The sequence below is a fragment of the Cydia splendana genome, chromosome 14, assembly GCF_910591565.1.
Source record: "Cydia splendana chromosome 14, ilCydSple1.2, whole genome shotgun sequence".
NCBI classification, from domain to species: Eukaryota; Metazoa; Arthropoda; class Insecta; order Lepidoptera; family Tortricidae; genus Cydia; species Cydia splendana.
The window spans coordinates 1,391,458-1,408,096 of NC_085973.1; the positions used below are offsets into that span (position 1 = coordinate 1,391,458).

At 40.4% G+C, this 16,639-nt stretch overlaps 2 protein-coding genes across 2 annotated transcripts; one reads left to right on the forward strand and one right to left on the reverse strand.

The window, feature by feature from the left end:
* The first annotated feature begins 243 nt into the window (after window positions 1–243).
* LOC134797045 (serine/arginine repetitive matrix protein 2-like) lies at window positions 244–3,978 on the forward strand. Its single transcript, XM_063769263.1, has 4 exons — window positions 244–1,732; window positions 1,868–1,925; window positions 2,035–2,067; window positions 2,424–3,978. The coding sequence occupies exons 1-4, from the start codon at window positions 467–469 to the stop codon at window positions 3,074–3,076; spliced, it is 2,010 nt and encodes a 669-aa protein (XP_063625333.1). The 5' UTR covers window positions 244–466; the 3' UTR covers window positions 3,077–3,978.
* Window positions 3,979–10,754: 6,776 nt separating this feature from the next.
* On the reverse strand, window positions 10,755–14,903 carry LOC134796841 (uncharacterized). Its single transcript, XM_063769053.1, has 5 exons — window positions 14,791–14,903; window positions 14,445–14,551; window positions 13,003–13,214; window positions 11,521–12,142; window positions 10,755–11,176 (listed from the first exon to the last, which is right to left on the reverse strand). The coding sequence occupies exons 1-5, from the start codon at window positions 14,817–14,819 to the stop codon at window positions 11,085–11,087; spliced, it is 1,062 nt and encodes a 353-aa protein (XP_063625123.1). The 5' UTR covers window positions 14,820–14,903; the 3' UTR covers window positions 10,755–11,084.
* Between the last annotated feature and the right edge of the window lie 1,736 nt (window positions 14,904–16,639).

The window sequence follows — 16,639 nt, forward strand, 5'->3', positions numbered from 1 at the left end:
TCAATGTCAAGTACCGACACACAAAAGTTTTATTCGGAAAAATATTAATTTCCTTAATTATCGGATTGCCTATTTTGTGCAAATAACTGAATTTAAAGCAAAAAAAACAATGGAACTGACAATGGTATTACGCAAATTTACAAAAAAAAAACACAAATATGAACCATAGACAACTTAGGAGTGGAGCGGCATAAAAAAAAAGTAGAAATAATGGCAATGGCAGCAAAATGGATGCAAGTGCAAGTAGACGTCAAGCCGTTGATCACTGTTCTTGTTATTTATAACCTAAAACATTTATTTGTTTACAGCAATTCGAAATATTCGCTTTGTTGACTCAATCAAATCAATTTCTATGTTAATAAATTAATTCGAAGTAATGTAAAGGTGTGTTTCTTCGTGTAGGTGCCGTATAATACAATGTGTAAGGTTTAGTAATAATCATACAAGTTATTTTAAAGTGATAGAGATGGAAACAACGAAAGGAGATGCTTCGGACGAAGATGTTCCCAGCGATTTCTTCGATGATTTCAATAAAGACGAGTTCATGGAGGGTCTGCAGGTGATCGACAGTTGGGACGACAAGGAGAAGAAACGCCGGATGTCGCGCATCGATACGGAGGCGTTGGACAGCGTGAAGGACCTTCGTGAGCTGATTGACGACCGACACAGCAAGGATCGCCACGGCAGCGACCGGCAGCGCAGGAAGGACGACCTCGACGAGTACATTAAACCGGGCAGTCGCCGCGACCCCAACAAGACCAAGGAAGCCATCAAACGCGACAAGGAAGTCAAGGTCAAGGAGTTCCTCGCCAAGAGTTTGGACTCTACGGACGAGCTGAAGCCGCCCGGGACGGAGTTGGACGACTTCTTTGAAGAAAACAAGGCATCGAAACCGCCGCCGGAGGAGACGCCGCAGAAAAAGAAGCGTTCGAGATCGAAAGAGCGTCATCAGTCCCCGGTCAAACACCAACGGAGGAGTCCCCGCCGGAGCCCAGCGCGTCGCAGCCCGGCACGACGTAGTCCAGGACGCCGCAGCCCTGGACGCCGGAGCCCCCGTCGGAGCCCTCGGCGCAGTCCTAGATGGTCGCCGGGTCGACGCGGCGGGTCACCTTTCCGCGGGAAACCACACCAGTTCTACAAGCCGCGGTGGATCGCCCCGCCGCACCGGCACTTCAGCCCGCGCCGCAGCCCGCGCCGCAGCCCCCGCCGCAGCCCCCGCCGGCGCTACTCGCGCTCGCCGCCGCCGCGCCGCTACTCCCGGCGCTCACGCTCTTCATCCAGAGAACGAGACAGAGACAGCTTCCTTTACCCTAGGGAACCTAAACTTGACTATCCACTTTTTGACATTCCTGACCCACAATTCTCTCAAGTACATCCTGGGTCGATTCCAGGATACCCATACCCCCAGATGCCCCAGGAATATCCTCCGGGGTATACTGGTCCTCCGTTTAACTTTCTGGCTCCTGGGCAGCCCCCGGCTCCGGGTGTTCAAGTAACATTTCCAAATTCAGCACCCGCACCTCAACCTGTACCCGCACCTATGATGAATCCGGTGCCACCTCCAATGATGAATCCGGTGCCGCCTCCGATGATGAACCCGGTGCCACCGATGATGAATCCTGTCCCGCCTCCTGCCATGGTCCCAGCCCCTACACAAGTACCTCTTCCAGAGAAACCTCCACTTCCCACTCCTATTAAGAATGTCACTAAACCGTTTGATGCACTGGCTCAAGTAATTATTTTGATATTTACTAGCATTTTTTACAATGACTTCATTCTGTTTTCATCAAATGAATTCACTGTAAATAATGTCCCATAGTGTGTAAGTGTCTTTTGAACATATGAATATTGGTTCTTAATGTTTCAGTTAGTGGCAGAAGGCAAAATTAGTCAGGAGGACTATTTAAAGCTGGCACCAACAAAGGGTAAGAAATAAGAACATATTTGTTATGTTATGTTTATGCATTTTTTCTACAATATACCTACACTTTCTCTTGTGAACATTTTTTGAAATTAGCATTATTTTTGTTGCAGTCACCAGTATGGACACAAACAAAAGAGTAATGGGTGTGTATTTTAGTTCTTCACTTTTAAACCTCACTTTTTACATCTTGTCTATAATATTTTTGTTTCAAACTTGGCAGTGTCGGAGCTCCATGGATTTTCCGTTTGGCGCGTTATAATAAAATGAATATTTTACTTGGTGTAAACTGTAAATATAATTATAGCTAACATTTTATATTATTTTCATTAGGCTCAATGAAGTGTTAAGTGAAATAAAATTTAAGAATTTACCTATATATTAGCAATTATTACATATTTTATGTTTATTTCGGCTTAATACAAACGTTCCTACGGAACCAGTGAATCGTTATTTCACCGTATACTGTGTCGTGAAGCAAGTGACCGTTTTGTGTTTCCAGTGTTGAATCGGTGTACTTCGTCATTGAGCAAGTTGTCACACTTGATGCTGCCGAACCGTCTGGTCATGAACAACAGCATGGTGGGTCCGGAGCAGAAGAGCCTCGTCCCCAAATACTGTTCTCCGCTGAAACGTCAAGGCGCCGTCGAGTTCCACTTCACGAAGATGAGCGGGCGAGCCACAGCGCAGCAGAATAAGCAGTTAGTGAATAGTATCATCAACACGCTAGGATTGGAGAAGGTGGTGGGGAGACAGAAGATAAAGGTGCCTAAAGACATGAAGGATGCGGCGTGTCAGACCAGCAAGCCGTACTGCGACGTCTGCGAGATCCGGGCGTCGACGCGGCACTGCGACGCAAGCACCAGTGTGGACGCGTTGTTTATCTGTTCAACAGTGCATACACAAGTGGTAGAGCAGGACCTTATTAGTTCTAAAGCGGTGTTCGCTCCGAGCGGCAGCATAGCGGACGGTGCGCCTATCTCTATCGCTCATATGACGCCGGCGCAGCTCGTCTCGCAGCTCGCCGCTCGGGCGAAGACCTTGAAACAGACTGATCCTGTCCCCCCTAACGCTAACCAATATATGAGACGACCGAACTACGATCAACAGTATGATCAGCAATATCAGAATAACTATAATAATTATCGCTATTAACCTTTTGGCTAATATCTATACGCCTCACAGAAGATTTAGGTAACTCAATTTCCAATGGTGGCAATTCCAAATCCAAAGTCAGGCTGATTGTTGGTCTTCATTAAAATCAGTATTTTTCACACTTGATTTGAATGGAGGGAATTTCCTATTTGCAGTCACAAAATTGTTTGCATTATTTGTGGTTAATTAAGAATATTTCGATAGACTTATAGTTAAATATTTTTATGTATTTTCTATCAAGTGTGCTAAATGCGATACTTTACTTACGAGTAAGTTTTATTTCGTTTATTATGCCCGGGTTGAATGAGTTATTTGGTGTATTCCCATTTGTCCCCGCCCCACGTGACCACCGCCAAACATGAGGCGGGGGTGCGGGGACAGGTGGGAAATGCCAGTTATTTTTAATCATATATAGTTAATACACTAATGTGTTTAGAGACGACCGCACCAATGTAAGGTGGTCCACCGTACGTCCTTTAAGCACGCAGCTATAAGTGAGAGGGAGAAAGAGATATTTTGACTGCACCAAGGTCGCGGTCCGGTGCGGCCGTCTGTAGACACTTTATATCCTCATGTGCGTGTATAAGACTTCGTTTATAAAGTAACTAATCATTAGTATGTGGTAAATAAGAATCGTTAAATAAAAACTACTGAACGGGTGGTTATGACATAGGTAGATATATGTGAAAACTTTTTTACTTTAACGAAGGGTAAACTACCCAATGATTGGCACTGATAATACCTATGACCATTCGTTGGCACCTATACACAATTCATCACTACTGCGTTAAAGGAAGGTGAAGGTGCCCACTGTATGGGGAATGCCGACATTCGGGTAGTTTAATGTCATTTGAAGATCCTCAGCTCAAGGTTCAAGCAATTTAATTTCCAGCAAACTGATGACAGACTTTTTCATATGAAATTAAATATTAGTATAACGGATTTCTTAGTGTTTTTATTTTTAACCCTTTCAACGCGAAACTTGTCATGTCTACAGCCTAAACAATGGAGTACGCTGGGAAAGAAAACATCATCTAACTACGAATGGCGGTGCCACTGTGGAGTTGCTGCGGCTATTCCTATTTTATTACTTTATATACCTATACACCAATCCAATTTTAATTAGGTAGATGTAGATGTAGTGTAGGGACGCCTGGCCGGAAGCAGGCGGGCTGTCGATGGCGTGTCGCGTTCATTCAGCCCGATTCCCTGGAGTCGGAGCTGCAGGTTACTGTCCCGGCGGCATTCCCTCACCATTTAGACCGGGAGATAGTGACACATTTTACTGGGTCATTTGTACCAGTATGGCGGTTCGTCAGGGGTCTAAGCATGTAATGAAGGAAAGAAAATGCTATGACCATAGCGCTGGTACCGGCGGCCCAATCGCGTGGGCGTTAGTCGAACGTGTCGGATAAAATACGAGTGTCGAACGATTTGTACCACAAAAATCCTCGTATTATTCGATAGTCCATAAAAAAGAAGTAGGCGGTAGCGTAATGCCATACTTCTCCGGTGTGACTTACAGCCCGCCATACTGAGGCGAACACGTTAATTAAAAAAAAACAATTCAACCATTTGTACCAAGCTAATTTTTGCACAGGTGATCATCGTCGAGCAGCCATTCATGGACATCACCATGCCATACTTTTCGGATGGTTCCAAATGCCCGCCATACCGCCGCAAGGGAGTTAATTTTTTTTTTATTGCTAAACGATTTGTACCATCTTGAATTTTTTTTTCAACACTTTCTGTGTGATCATAAATAGAAATCTCATAATGCCATACCTGTAGGAGGTGGCAAATGTGCACAATATTTTTTTTTATTGTAAGATTTTATTCGTATTTTTGTCGATTTGTACCAGTATGGCACTAATTTTTCCTGAAAGTTTAAGTTTTACCGAATATAAATCCAAAATTTCAAAGACGTAGGTGGCGGCAATCTTGTCTTATAAGCTTATAACTATATATTATGTTGAATAATATTGTACGGCTACCACCGCTCGAACGATTTCTCGAATCATAGAGATCTCGGCTCATCGTGCTGTAAACCTCCATTCACCATTAAATTACATCAAATCTACCACTGTGTTGCCAGTAAAATGAAACGTTTTATTAATAGTAAATATATTTATCGGCGGAAGAATGCACATAAGTAAATAAATTACTACTAATTAAAAATACAATATTTAAATGCTTATTTTAAATAATCAGTCTTCTAAAAAGCTGTCCCATGAATTAATATTGAATTATAACTATTTTGAGGTAGAAAAGTTCGTATTGAATTGGTAATACTTCAGGTCCTTAGAGAATATAACCAACGGAGTGGTCATTAACAGGCGTTCCCCTCTGTCGAAAAAAGGCGGCCAATGGTCAACGACTTGTCAACCATATCTATGGAATGACGTTTATCTGACATGGCTATGTTGGCGTTACGTATACATTTGATGTGCCATACTGTAACAATTCGTTCCATTTTTTTTAAATTCATATCTTGCTTGAGTGTGACAATCTTCCGCCCCATGGTAACAGTAGATATGGGATATTTTTTTTTAGGTAGAATTTTACCCAAACGATCCGGATACAAAGATGCCATACTGTAACAAATGATTTTATGTCTTGTACTTTGAAAACCCGTCGAAATATCAACTTTTTCAAGTATGGTGCCCCTTTTTCCCCCTATTAGAAGTATGGCAAATACAATAATGGTCACATTGCATCATCTAATTTCCAAAAATCCAAATGCCATACTGGTACAAATCGTCAAATTTTATTTTTATTTTTTAAGTCTTGGCTTAAGTCTCACAGTCGTCCGCCCCGTAGTTATAATCCGGAATAATTTATTTTTAGGTATAATTGTATCCAATCAAACAGAATATGATGATGCCATGCTGTAAAAAAATATTTTACGTATTGTATAGTCGTATTTTTGAAACGTGTCGATTAAATAAGTTTTTCAAGTATGGCAGCACTTTTTCCCCCTACTATAAGTATGGCAATTATAATAACGGTCACATTTTATCAAATACTCTCCAAAAATTTAAATGCAATACTGGTACAAATCGTTTAGCAAAAAAAAAAAAAATTAACTTCCTTGCGGCGGTATGGCGGGCATTTGGAACCATCCGAAAAGTATGGCATGGTGATGTCCATGAATGGCTGTTCGACGATGATCACCTGTGCAAAAATTAGCTTGGTACAAATGGTTGAATTGTTTTTTTTTAATTAACGTGTTCGCCTCAGTATGGCGGGCTGTAAGTCACACCGGAGAAGTATGGCATTACGCTACCGCCTACTTCTTTTTTATGGACTATCGAATAATACGAGGATTTTTGTGGTACAAATCGTTCGACACTCGTATTTTATCCGACACGTTCGACTAACGCCCACGCGATTGGGCCGCCGGTACCAGCGCTATGGTCATAGCATTTTCTTTCCTTCATTACATGCTTAGACCCCTGACGAACCGCCATACTGGTACAAATGACCCAGTAAAATGTGTCACTATCTCCCGGTCTAATTCTCCTCAAATCTTCTTGTTTTCCTGCAGAACAGAAGGACATCTTTGAGTTCGACGTCCTTTAGTTCGTTCTCTTTTAGTGTGTCTTTGCCGAATGTATTATATCGCGGTGCCGCATACATGATACATTCTGCTAGTAGGTGTAAGCTAGTCTCCTCCTTACCACAGTGTGGACAGGAGGCATCTCTGCTAATCTCCATTATCTTAAGGTGTCTATTGAGAGTATTATGACCTGTAATAATGCCTGTCAGAAGTCTCAGACTACTCTTACCTAGTTTCAGAAGATACCTGGTTCTCCTGTGATCTATGCCTTTGATCATCATCTTCGACTGTCTACATCCAGTTTCTTCTTCCCATTCTCTTTGTGCTTCCATCTCTTTTACCTTCTCTATGACTCCCTTCGTGACGTCCGCTGACATAGGTAGAGCCGGTTCCGGACCAATGTGATCCGTTTCCGCCCCCATCCTTGCCATCTCGTCCGCTTTCTCATTACCCGTCACTCCTTGGTGTCCTGGTACCCATGCCACCGTGACGTTTCTTCGTTTGCCTATCGAGTTAAGCTCCTCCCGACATTCTCTCACAAGGGAGGAGGTAACCGATGTTTTCTTTAGTGCCTTCAGTGCTGCTTGGCTATCGGTATATATTACAACAGCGCCTTCTTGCTGCACACTCTCTTTAATTATATGTGCACAGCGCGCTATTGCACATACCTCTGCTTGAAATACGCTAGCATACCTACCCAACGGTATTGATACCTTCTCTCCCAGTTTAGGGATTACTATGCCTGCTCCTGCTAGTTTCGTTGAGCTTCTTCTAGAGCCATCCGTAAAACAGATAGTCGTCGGGTGACTGACTTCTACCTTCCAGTTGTCTCTCTCTCCTATATGTATCCTATACTTCTTGTCAAATATCTCCTGCCTTTTTATAAGGTCGTTATTGGCCATCAGCATCTCAAATTTTGATAGCGCCTCTTTTTGTATCAGCGCGTGTCTCTTGTCCACACAGCTTCCTCTCCATTCCTTGCATGCTTTCATTCTATACCACTGTTCAGTGGCTCTTTTCTCTACCTCTATCCAGAGTGGCTTCAGGCCTAGCATTACCTCCAATGCATGTGTCGGGGTCGTTCTCATGGCCCCTGTCATCATGAGGCACGCTAATCTCTGTACTTTGGTTAGGTCTTTTTGGTATTCTTTAATACGGGCCCTATGCCACCATATCACTGCCCCGTATAGCACCCTGGGGAGTATCACCGCCTTGTAGATCCAGTGGATCATACCTGGCTTCAGTCCCCAATTCTTCCCCACTGCCCTTTTGCATTGACACAGTGTTCTTATGGCTTTTGCCGTCTGTTCTTTGATGTGAGTTTTGTATCTGAGTGTACTGTGAGTCACTCCCAGATATTTCAGCTCGTTCACCATTTCTATTTCTATGCCTTGTATCTCTAAGGGTCTCATCTCCTTTATTCTCTTATTAGTGAATAGCACTAGCTTTGTTTTCGACGGATTGAGATCCAGTCCTCTCTCTCTACACCACCTCAGTACCTGTCTGAGGCCTTTTGCCATTATATCTCTTATGACGCTAAGAACCGCCCCTCTCACTAGTAGCACTCCGTCATCAGAGTAGGCCTGCATATACATACCCCCTCTGTTGAGCTCCTTCACCATTGAGTCAAGAAGTAGGCACCACATCAGGGGGGACAGACATCCCCCTTGTGGGAAGCCTCTTCTTGGACTGATCTTCTTTGATACTCCTCCTAGCTCCGCCGTTATGGATCTGCCTTTTAGCATTTTTCCTATCCATTTTGCTATTGTCGGTCGGATGCCCTCTCTCCTCAGGCTTTCTTCTACGGCGTCGAAAGTAGCCTTATCAAAGGCCCCCTCTACGTCGAAGAAGCAGCCTAGTGCGTATTGTTTTGTGTCTAATGCTCTTTCCACCCTTACCGTTAGGTTGTGTAGGGCTGTCTCCGTTGATTTTCCTGCCATGTAAGCGTGCTGATTCCCGTGTAGGGGGCATCCGCTGCTTTCCACTTTCTCTCTTATATGCTTATCTATTACCTTCTCTAAAGCCTTTAGTACAAACGACGACAGACTTATGCTTCTAAATGATTTCGCCTCTTGGTACGATTTCTTCCCCGGTTTAGGCAGGAAGACCGCCCTTACCTCTCTCCATACCCTTGGAATATAGCTTAGGGCTATACTTGCCCTGTATAATTCCACCAGATTCTCCTTTATGTATCTATATCCTTTCTGCAGTAGTGCCGGTAAGATTCCGTCCGGGCCCGCAGCCTTGAAAGACGCAAAGGAGGAGAATTAGGTAAGTAGGTATAACCGATGAACCGATGGGCATTGGGGCGGAAAGGTTCTCGAGTGGCGACCACCTACCGGAAGGCGCAGCGTGGGTAGACCCCCCACAAGGTGGACTGACGACCTGGTAAAGGTCGCGGGAGTCCGTTGGATGCGGGTGGCGCAAGACCGGTCATTGTGGCACTCTTTGGGGGAGGCGTCCAGCAGTGGACGTCCTCTGGCTGATATGATGATGATGAAGTAGGTATAGCTTCAAATTGCGTAACCAATGGAATCCTGTGATTTTGAAACAGCTCTAATGGAGTTGGCAACTGTCAGGTTAGCATAGATGGCGCCATCATAGCTTGCCACTGTCTCTAGTATTGTCCTATGAGATTTGGCTTAGAGAGCTGGCAACCAGGGCATAGAAATCCTAAAAAAATTACAAGAATATGACACTTCTAGGGATTGACAGGGCAAGCTATGCTGGCGCCATCTGTGAAATACTTCGGCCAATCTCATTCCAACTGGAAATTGTAGGTACTAACTATATATAGTTGATCAAACCAATTTGTCAGTCAGTAAGAACCAGGAAAACTATACTCATCCTTTTCTTTTGGGTGTTCTAGTGTAAGACAAACTATGATTCTCTCGTGTCTATGATTGAAATGAGACAGTCCTTTGACAAACTATACCTGATGTACGAAGTCCCGTTATTGTAATTTTTTCAAAGCCCTTAAAATAACATTTTTAGAATGCCTAATGGGACTAGATCAGGGGTTCCCAAATTGTGCGCCTCGGCGCCGTAGACAGTAGAGAGGGGCGCCGTGAGGCAATCCTTCTCACCATGTTACCTATCTATTTAGAATAGCCTAGCTAGGTTAGGGCGCCGCCGCCGAAATTTTAAACTTGCAAGTGCACCGCGAATTGAAAAAAATTGGGAACCCCTGGACTAGGTATTTGTAGTTACTTAGTTATTCATTACTGTAATGAGCACAATGTTTAAATATCAATTGTTATCGTTAATTTGAACTTGTATACATGTAAAGCCTTAAAATAGATCTGTCTTGTAAAAATGTAATATTCCGTATTTTTGTTCTATCTGAATTGTGTAAACAAGCTTACTTCTGCGGACACGCCTTTTATCGGGTATTATCGTAGGATAGTCGTCACTTTCTAACACATTGATATGGAAGTAAGTGCGAAAGAGAGAGGCGATCAATGTACCACCATCCGTGACACCATTATGTCTTCACAAAGCTACCACAAGACTGCGCTTACAATTTTTATAAAGCATGATTTGATTGAAGAATTATCCGGCTGGAAGGACCACTCACGCAACGAAGGTATGAAGTCACCATAGTGTTGTATTATATCGAGAAGCTATTATCCTTATAATGTAGGTATATGTCGGCGGCCGATCGTAAAATCAGGCAGATCGTGAAATCCCTGGGCATACCGTGAAATGTGAAAACCATTGACTTATTCCTTGAGTCGACGGAGCCTCGCTACCGGGTGCTCCTATATCTAGAAAGTTTGCCCTTCGGGCATCTGAAGCAACCTAACGAACCTACCTATCTGTTGGTTGATGGTTTAATGTGTCGAAACATTACACAGGAACTTTAAATACGATCGGCCTAAGGTAAGTATACCATCAAAGCAGAGAAAGTAAATAACGAGGACTGATATCTACAGCTCCACATGCAAAGACTACGCGTGTCTCATCACTTTTAGATTCCACTAGGTACCATAAACTAAAACTAGATGGACTGGTTCATACATTTTTGTATAGGTAAAATACAATTGTAACAAGATTTATAAAATTAACAATATAATTTTCAAGCATACTGTTTTTTTCTATAGTCACCATCAGATACATCGAAGCGGCCAATGCTCATAAATATCTGAACACACCTCTAAAGGGTTAAGGCCATTCCAGGCAGGACAATTTTTTGGATGAGCCAATATTGACAATTTTATCAGGTGTAAATAAAATTGAAGGACATTGGCTTGCATTCCACTATGAAATTGTGGACGAAATTGGCGCCAATTTTTTTTCTGATCAAATTGACAATCGCGTCTGGACGGGCGTTTGACTGTATGATGGGATTATTTAGCATCTTGAGAGCTCCGATAGATCTAACGTCTACCTACATTTCTACAATATCCAGCCAATAATTTCCTAGATGATTATTGTTATTTTTTTTACTTATTCTTCTAAGAAGTCATCAAGCCATTTTTCGAGTTCCTCGGGAGATTCAATAACTGGCTTTTTCTTGGGTTCTGTGGGAGTAGGTACAGCTGAAAATTATAAAATGATTACTTTAGCTACCGAAATCAAAATGCTTGATGGAGTTCCTAAGAAAATATTGTTGGTCAAAATTGACACTTGAAATTTTCATAAAAAAGGACCTGGTTTCATTGCATTGAAGTGTAAAATCCCTTGGCAATTTCAAACAGCCAATCCTCTGCAGTATCTTTAACAGATAGAACATATTATATACAGGGTGATCTGGATAAACCTCACCTTGAGGCTCAAACTGAACACAAAGATGTTGTTAAAAGATGGCAAGATTACGCCTGGTTCCAGGTAGGCCCTTCCGAGCACCCTGATGTAGAGATGTATAATAGTTTTAGAAACTCACCTATATTTTCAACTTTTTCAGCAGGATTCGACTTTGTTACTTCTAGCTTCTTATTTAAATTCAAATTTTTAGTTGTGTCAACAATAATATCATCAATGTCATCTATTTCACTGCATCCCTTATCATCTTTTACTATTGTTTCTATTTTATGCTCATCTTGATTACTTTTGAATAATATTTCTACTTGATTACTAGATGGCTCAGTCTTGGGCAGTTTTGATTCTTCAAAATTAATTTCATTAGTTTTATCAACTTCTGATTCACAATTTTGCTCATCATGAACATTTTCATCTAAATTACTTTGTTCCTGTTCTTTTAAATCTTCTTTCAAACTATTTATTAGTTTGTCTTGAATTTCTGACTCAGTTGTAGCTATTTTAAAGTATTTATGTTTATATCTAGATGTGCGATGGTCCATGGTTTGTAGATCTGTCTCTGAGAATATACTTTTATCAATGCCATTTCTTTCATAAAACGGTATGGTGCAGAGAGCAGTGGCAAGATCATTTCCGGTGATGTCAAAGTATTTATCATACAGAGATGGGCCTGTGGTAATGTCCCAGGACTTCTCATGTTTGAATTGGAAATGGCGACCAAGTGACATGGGTGCTTGTATGAGTTTCTGAAAAATATAATAGAAATTAATACAAATATGAAATATGTGAAAAGAACAGTATATAATATAACATTGTTTACCTAATCACACCTAATGCAATAATCACGTCAGGATGTTTTACATATGCTTAAATTGAAATTAGCTACAAAAGAGCGTAAGTAGGTTTTTTTTTGGGTAACAGTGGCAGGAAGTCAAACAAACAAATGTATCAGGTCAACCAAATAGGGACCTATAAATATCTTGCTCTTAGAATTATTATTATGCATTATTGGACATATTTGTAAGGATAGGAATAGGATTATATATGTAGGGATAGTATATAATAATAATAGTAATATAGCTATTTTTTCACTTGTTTTACAATGCTTGAAAATGATCATTCATAATTTTGCATCCTTGTTATCATCAAACCATCATCCAGTAACATAACGTATCAAATCTTAAACCTTATTGCTCAGACAAGGTCCATTATTATAAGCTAAGGTCAATGTGGGCTAAGACCGTCTACAAGCCCTTTGTTGTAACCATTACAATTGTACACATACTCCCCTTACAGAAGATTGGTGAAGCAGAAGGGGCAAAGTTTACCCTTGCTGTGTCCGAGTGACATAAATTAAGAGAGTTCTTGCCAACCACAACTATCAGGTATTTTATGATTTCATTCCCAGGCCGGACGACCCCATGTCCGAGCCGGGATTGTGGTACTACTGCTTTATATGACGAAATTGTTGTGACCTGGCATGGGCATCTTGTTTGGCTGGGTGGCAATGAATGTGTTAATGACACAACTTCCCAAACAAAAATTTTAAGTATATGTTGGACTTCCCCATATGGACCTAGTACTCTTATTTTGTTTTATTTCTCACCTCATAATCGGCCCCCAAATTCTCCTGTTCCTCAATATCATCATAACTCTCTATCGGGACCTCGTACTTGGACCAGTTGCTTTTAATCTCTTTCTTCTTGTACTTAGAGTTGGCATCCTCAGTTATTTTGAGGATGTCATCGGTTTCCCTTTTTAAGCCTTTGTAGAATTCTGGCCCAGGCTCCTCAAATGCTGGTTTTTCAGGAGCGGCAACTGAAATTGTAAAATGTGTAAAGTATTAATAGATCTCATTACAAGGGTGACATCGTCACTGTGTAACAAAACCCCTTTAAGATAAATAGATTAAAAAAAGTATTTTGTCAGGTGACATCCAATACCTACTCGGTAATTGCACAATTACAAGGTTGCTAAATTGGGATTTTGTTTACAAAGTTATAATAATATTTCATTCCATTTTAATATTTACTTATAATAATATGTATTTAATTCAATGTCACTTGACAATTTACTCATACTTGATACCCTGGCTATTTGTTAGTTAACCTTTTGAACGCCAAACGGCGCATCTATTTGCCGTGCCACTGACACCATGGGGGTAAAATTTAGTTTTGTGAATAAATAATGCCAACCTAAAAGTGGGGTGTTTTTCAGTAGATTTTCATCAAAAAACGTTGACGTCAATTGCCGTCTGTGGCGTTCAAAAGGTTAATTAATATCAAAATTGCAATTCATGTATAATATTTTTTATTTTTTTATTTATATAGCCCTTTATTCTGAACATGATTGTTGGTTTTTAGTTTTGAATGTTTATATGAAGTCTCTTGGTTCAGTGTGCCTGTCGGCAAAGGCCTCCTCCAACTCCTTCCAGTATTTCCTCTCTCTTGCCACCCTTGTCCAGAGTGGTCCCACTGTGAGTATAATTTCGTCTTCCCATCGTGTTAATTGAGGGCCTTGCGATCTTGATCCATCTGTAGGGTGCCACATGAGAATTCTTTGGCTCCACTTCTCTGTTTTGCATCTTATAGTGTGGCCTGCCCACCTCCATTTTTGCCTGTCTATGTGGGTGAGGATGTCTGTCACTTTTGTTCTGGTTCTTATGTCAGAGCTGCGGTTTCTATCCTGTAATTTTACACCGAGCATGCTCCTCTCCATAGCTCTCTGGCACTTTGCAAGTTTATCTCGTTGTTTTTTAGTAAGAGACCAAGTTTCGCAGCCATAGGTTAGACATGGAAGCACACATGTGTTAAAAGTTTTGCTTTTTATCCGTATACCAAGGTTGCTTTTCATGATTTCTTTGAGTGACCAATATTTGCTCCAGCCGGATGCTATTCTTTTTTCAATTTCTTTATCCATTTGGTTCTTGAATGATATTATTTGACCTAGATATACATATTCTTCAACATAGTCCAGACTGAATCCATTAACTGCAATTTCTTGTCTCCTAGAATGTATAATATTACTAATAATAATTTGTGTTCATACCTTTAGGTTCTTCTGTTCTTTTTTCAGATTTCTTTTCACCGGATCCTTGATTACGCTGCTGGCGAGGCTTTCTTTGCTCTTTGGGATCATGTTTTCCTTTCTTTTGCCTGAAAATGAATAATTTATGTTTTTAATGTGATGTTTACATTTTTCTTCCAGGTTCTAGCAGATGCCGCTACGCCTAAATTTAGCCTCTTTACTCCTTCAGGTATTAAATTGAAAGCAAGATAACATAGGATAACATGTAAAAAGAAGTAAACAACATCCAATCTTCAACTTTAACTGCTCCCATAAACGTTCCCCAATGAAACGGATAATTTTACTTTTAAACATGTTTGATACTCACTGACTTTTCTTTGATTCAGAGTCCGGCATTTTGTATTAACTTATTATTTTTGATATTTAAAACAGCAGCTTGTATATCCACAAAGCGTGCTTAGGTTAGGAAATTTGACTTTGACATTATGTTATGTCGACTGTCAAAGAAATGTCACACGTATGCTGAACTGTTTAAGGCAAGGTTAAACACTGCTAAAGCTAAATATAATCGCATTGCTCACGGTGCATCTTAAAAAATGATTTTCAACTTTACTTCTAACTTTTACTTGCTCCAGTCACGAAGATCAGACGATCATTCTTGCTTTGGCCATGCTCAAACACATGCTTCTTTATACTGTTGTTTAAATTTACACTATGCATGTAACCAAATGGCTTACCGCCAAAATCAAATCTTCGTTATCTGCCTTTCTATCACTCTTGTATATACAAGCGATAGACGAACAAAGTGGTTGCCGGTAGGCCCTCCTGTTTAAAGTCCTCAACATGCGCGAGTTACTTGCTCCGTGTGCAAGTACTATTATTACATACAAAAAATAAATTAGGCTGCAGCGATTTTGATAGCACAGACTTATGCAAGTGTTATTTTAAACGTCAAACTTCTATGAAATGATGACGTATAAATAACACTTGCAGAGTCTTGTGGTATCGCTGCAGACTTATTTTGGTCAATTTGGTCTAACTCTACTTAAGTACGAAATAATACCAATACGCGAACCCGCTAGAACCACATCCGAACTAAAACGCAGGAAAATTGAAATACTGAAATATAGCCGGTCAAACAAATTTGTCAGTACAAAAAGGCTCAAAATTCAAATTTTCTATGGGACGCCGATGGTCTAAGATCCCACATATATGGTCGACCTTCACCAATCTGTCTGACGGCTGAAACTATGAAAATATGAAAGAAAATATGTTCCAGGACATAAATAAATAGGGTTGCCTAAAGAAATATGGTCATTTGGTCAAGGCTATTTTTAATAAATTATTGAAAAAAAAATTTTTCCGGCAAAAGTCACCGATTTGTCGGACGATCGAAATAAGTTTCAATGGAAAGTATACAACTTGTACAACATAAATCATCTAGGTTGCCTATCTTTTTCCGGTCACTATTATGTGGTTGCCGTGTTTAAAGAGGTGATTTTATATCGATAATTGTACTCATCTGTCTGACGCTTGAATTATACATCAAAATGATGGTAATTTTATTGCAAATACAATGGCATAGGGTTGCCTGCGAAAATCCGGTCACAAATGAGGGTTGCCAGGCTTTTAATTAAAATAAGAAGGGAAGACTTTTAGCGATAACTCATAAACGGCTGAAGTGATCAAGTTTGTTTTAATTTTATTGGATTGAGTTTTTTAAGCACTATTTTCATGATTTTTTTTCATATTTTTTGGACAGATGTTTCAAAAGTTGGAAGGAAAACCCTTGTTTTTTTCTTTCTAAACGATTATTTCCGAAATGATTCACTTTATCAAGAAATGTTGTTTAAAGACCCCTATTCATTTTGAAAGGCCTATCCAACGACACCCCACACTATGAGATTGAAAACATAAAAAAATTGTTACACACATTTTGTTTCTTTCAAAGCGATTATTTCCGAAAATATTCACTTTATCAAAAAATGTTCTTCTAAAACCCCTATTCATTTTGAAAGACCTTTCCAACAACATCCCACACCATTGGGTTGACACGAAAAAAAAAAATCTTTCATACGTTTTGTTTCTTTCGAGGCGATTATTTCCTAAAGTATTCACTTTATCAAAAAATGTTTTTTTGAAGAACCCTATTTATTTTAAAATTCATATCAAATGACATCTTACAACATATGTATCAAACGAAAAAAAAAGAAAAA

Coding starts and splice junctions, on each gene's coding strand:
- LOC134796841 (XM_063769053.1), bottom strand. CDS start 14,819: ATGCCGGACTCTGAATCAAAGAAAAGTCA. Junction 14,552..14,790: donor TCTGAATCAAAGAAAAGTCA/GTGAGTATCAAA, acceptor ATTCATTTTCAG/GCAAAAGAAAGGAAAACATG. Junction 13,215..14,444: donor AAGAACAGAAGAACCTAAAG/GTATGAACACAA, acceptor TTACAATTTCAG/TTGCCGCTCCTGAAAAACCA.
- LOC134797045 (XM_063769263.1), top strand. CDS start 467: ATGGAAACAACGAAAGGAGATGCTTCGGACGAAGATGTTCCCAGCGAT. Junction 1,926..2,034: donor AAAGCTGGCACCAACAAAGG/GTAAGAAATAAG, acceptor TTTTTGTTGCAG/TCACCAGTATGGACACAAAC. Junction 2,068..2,423: donor CACAAACAAAAGAGTAATGG/GTGTGTATTTTA, acceptor TTGTGTTTCCAG/TGTTGAATCGGTGTACTTCG.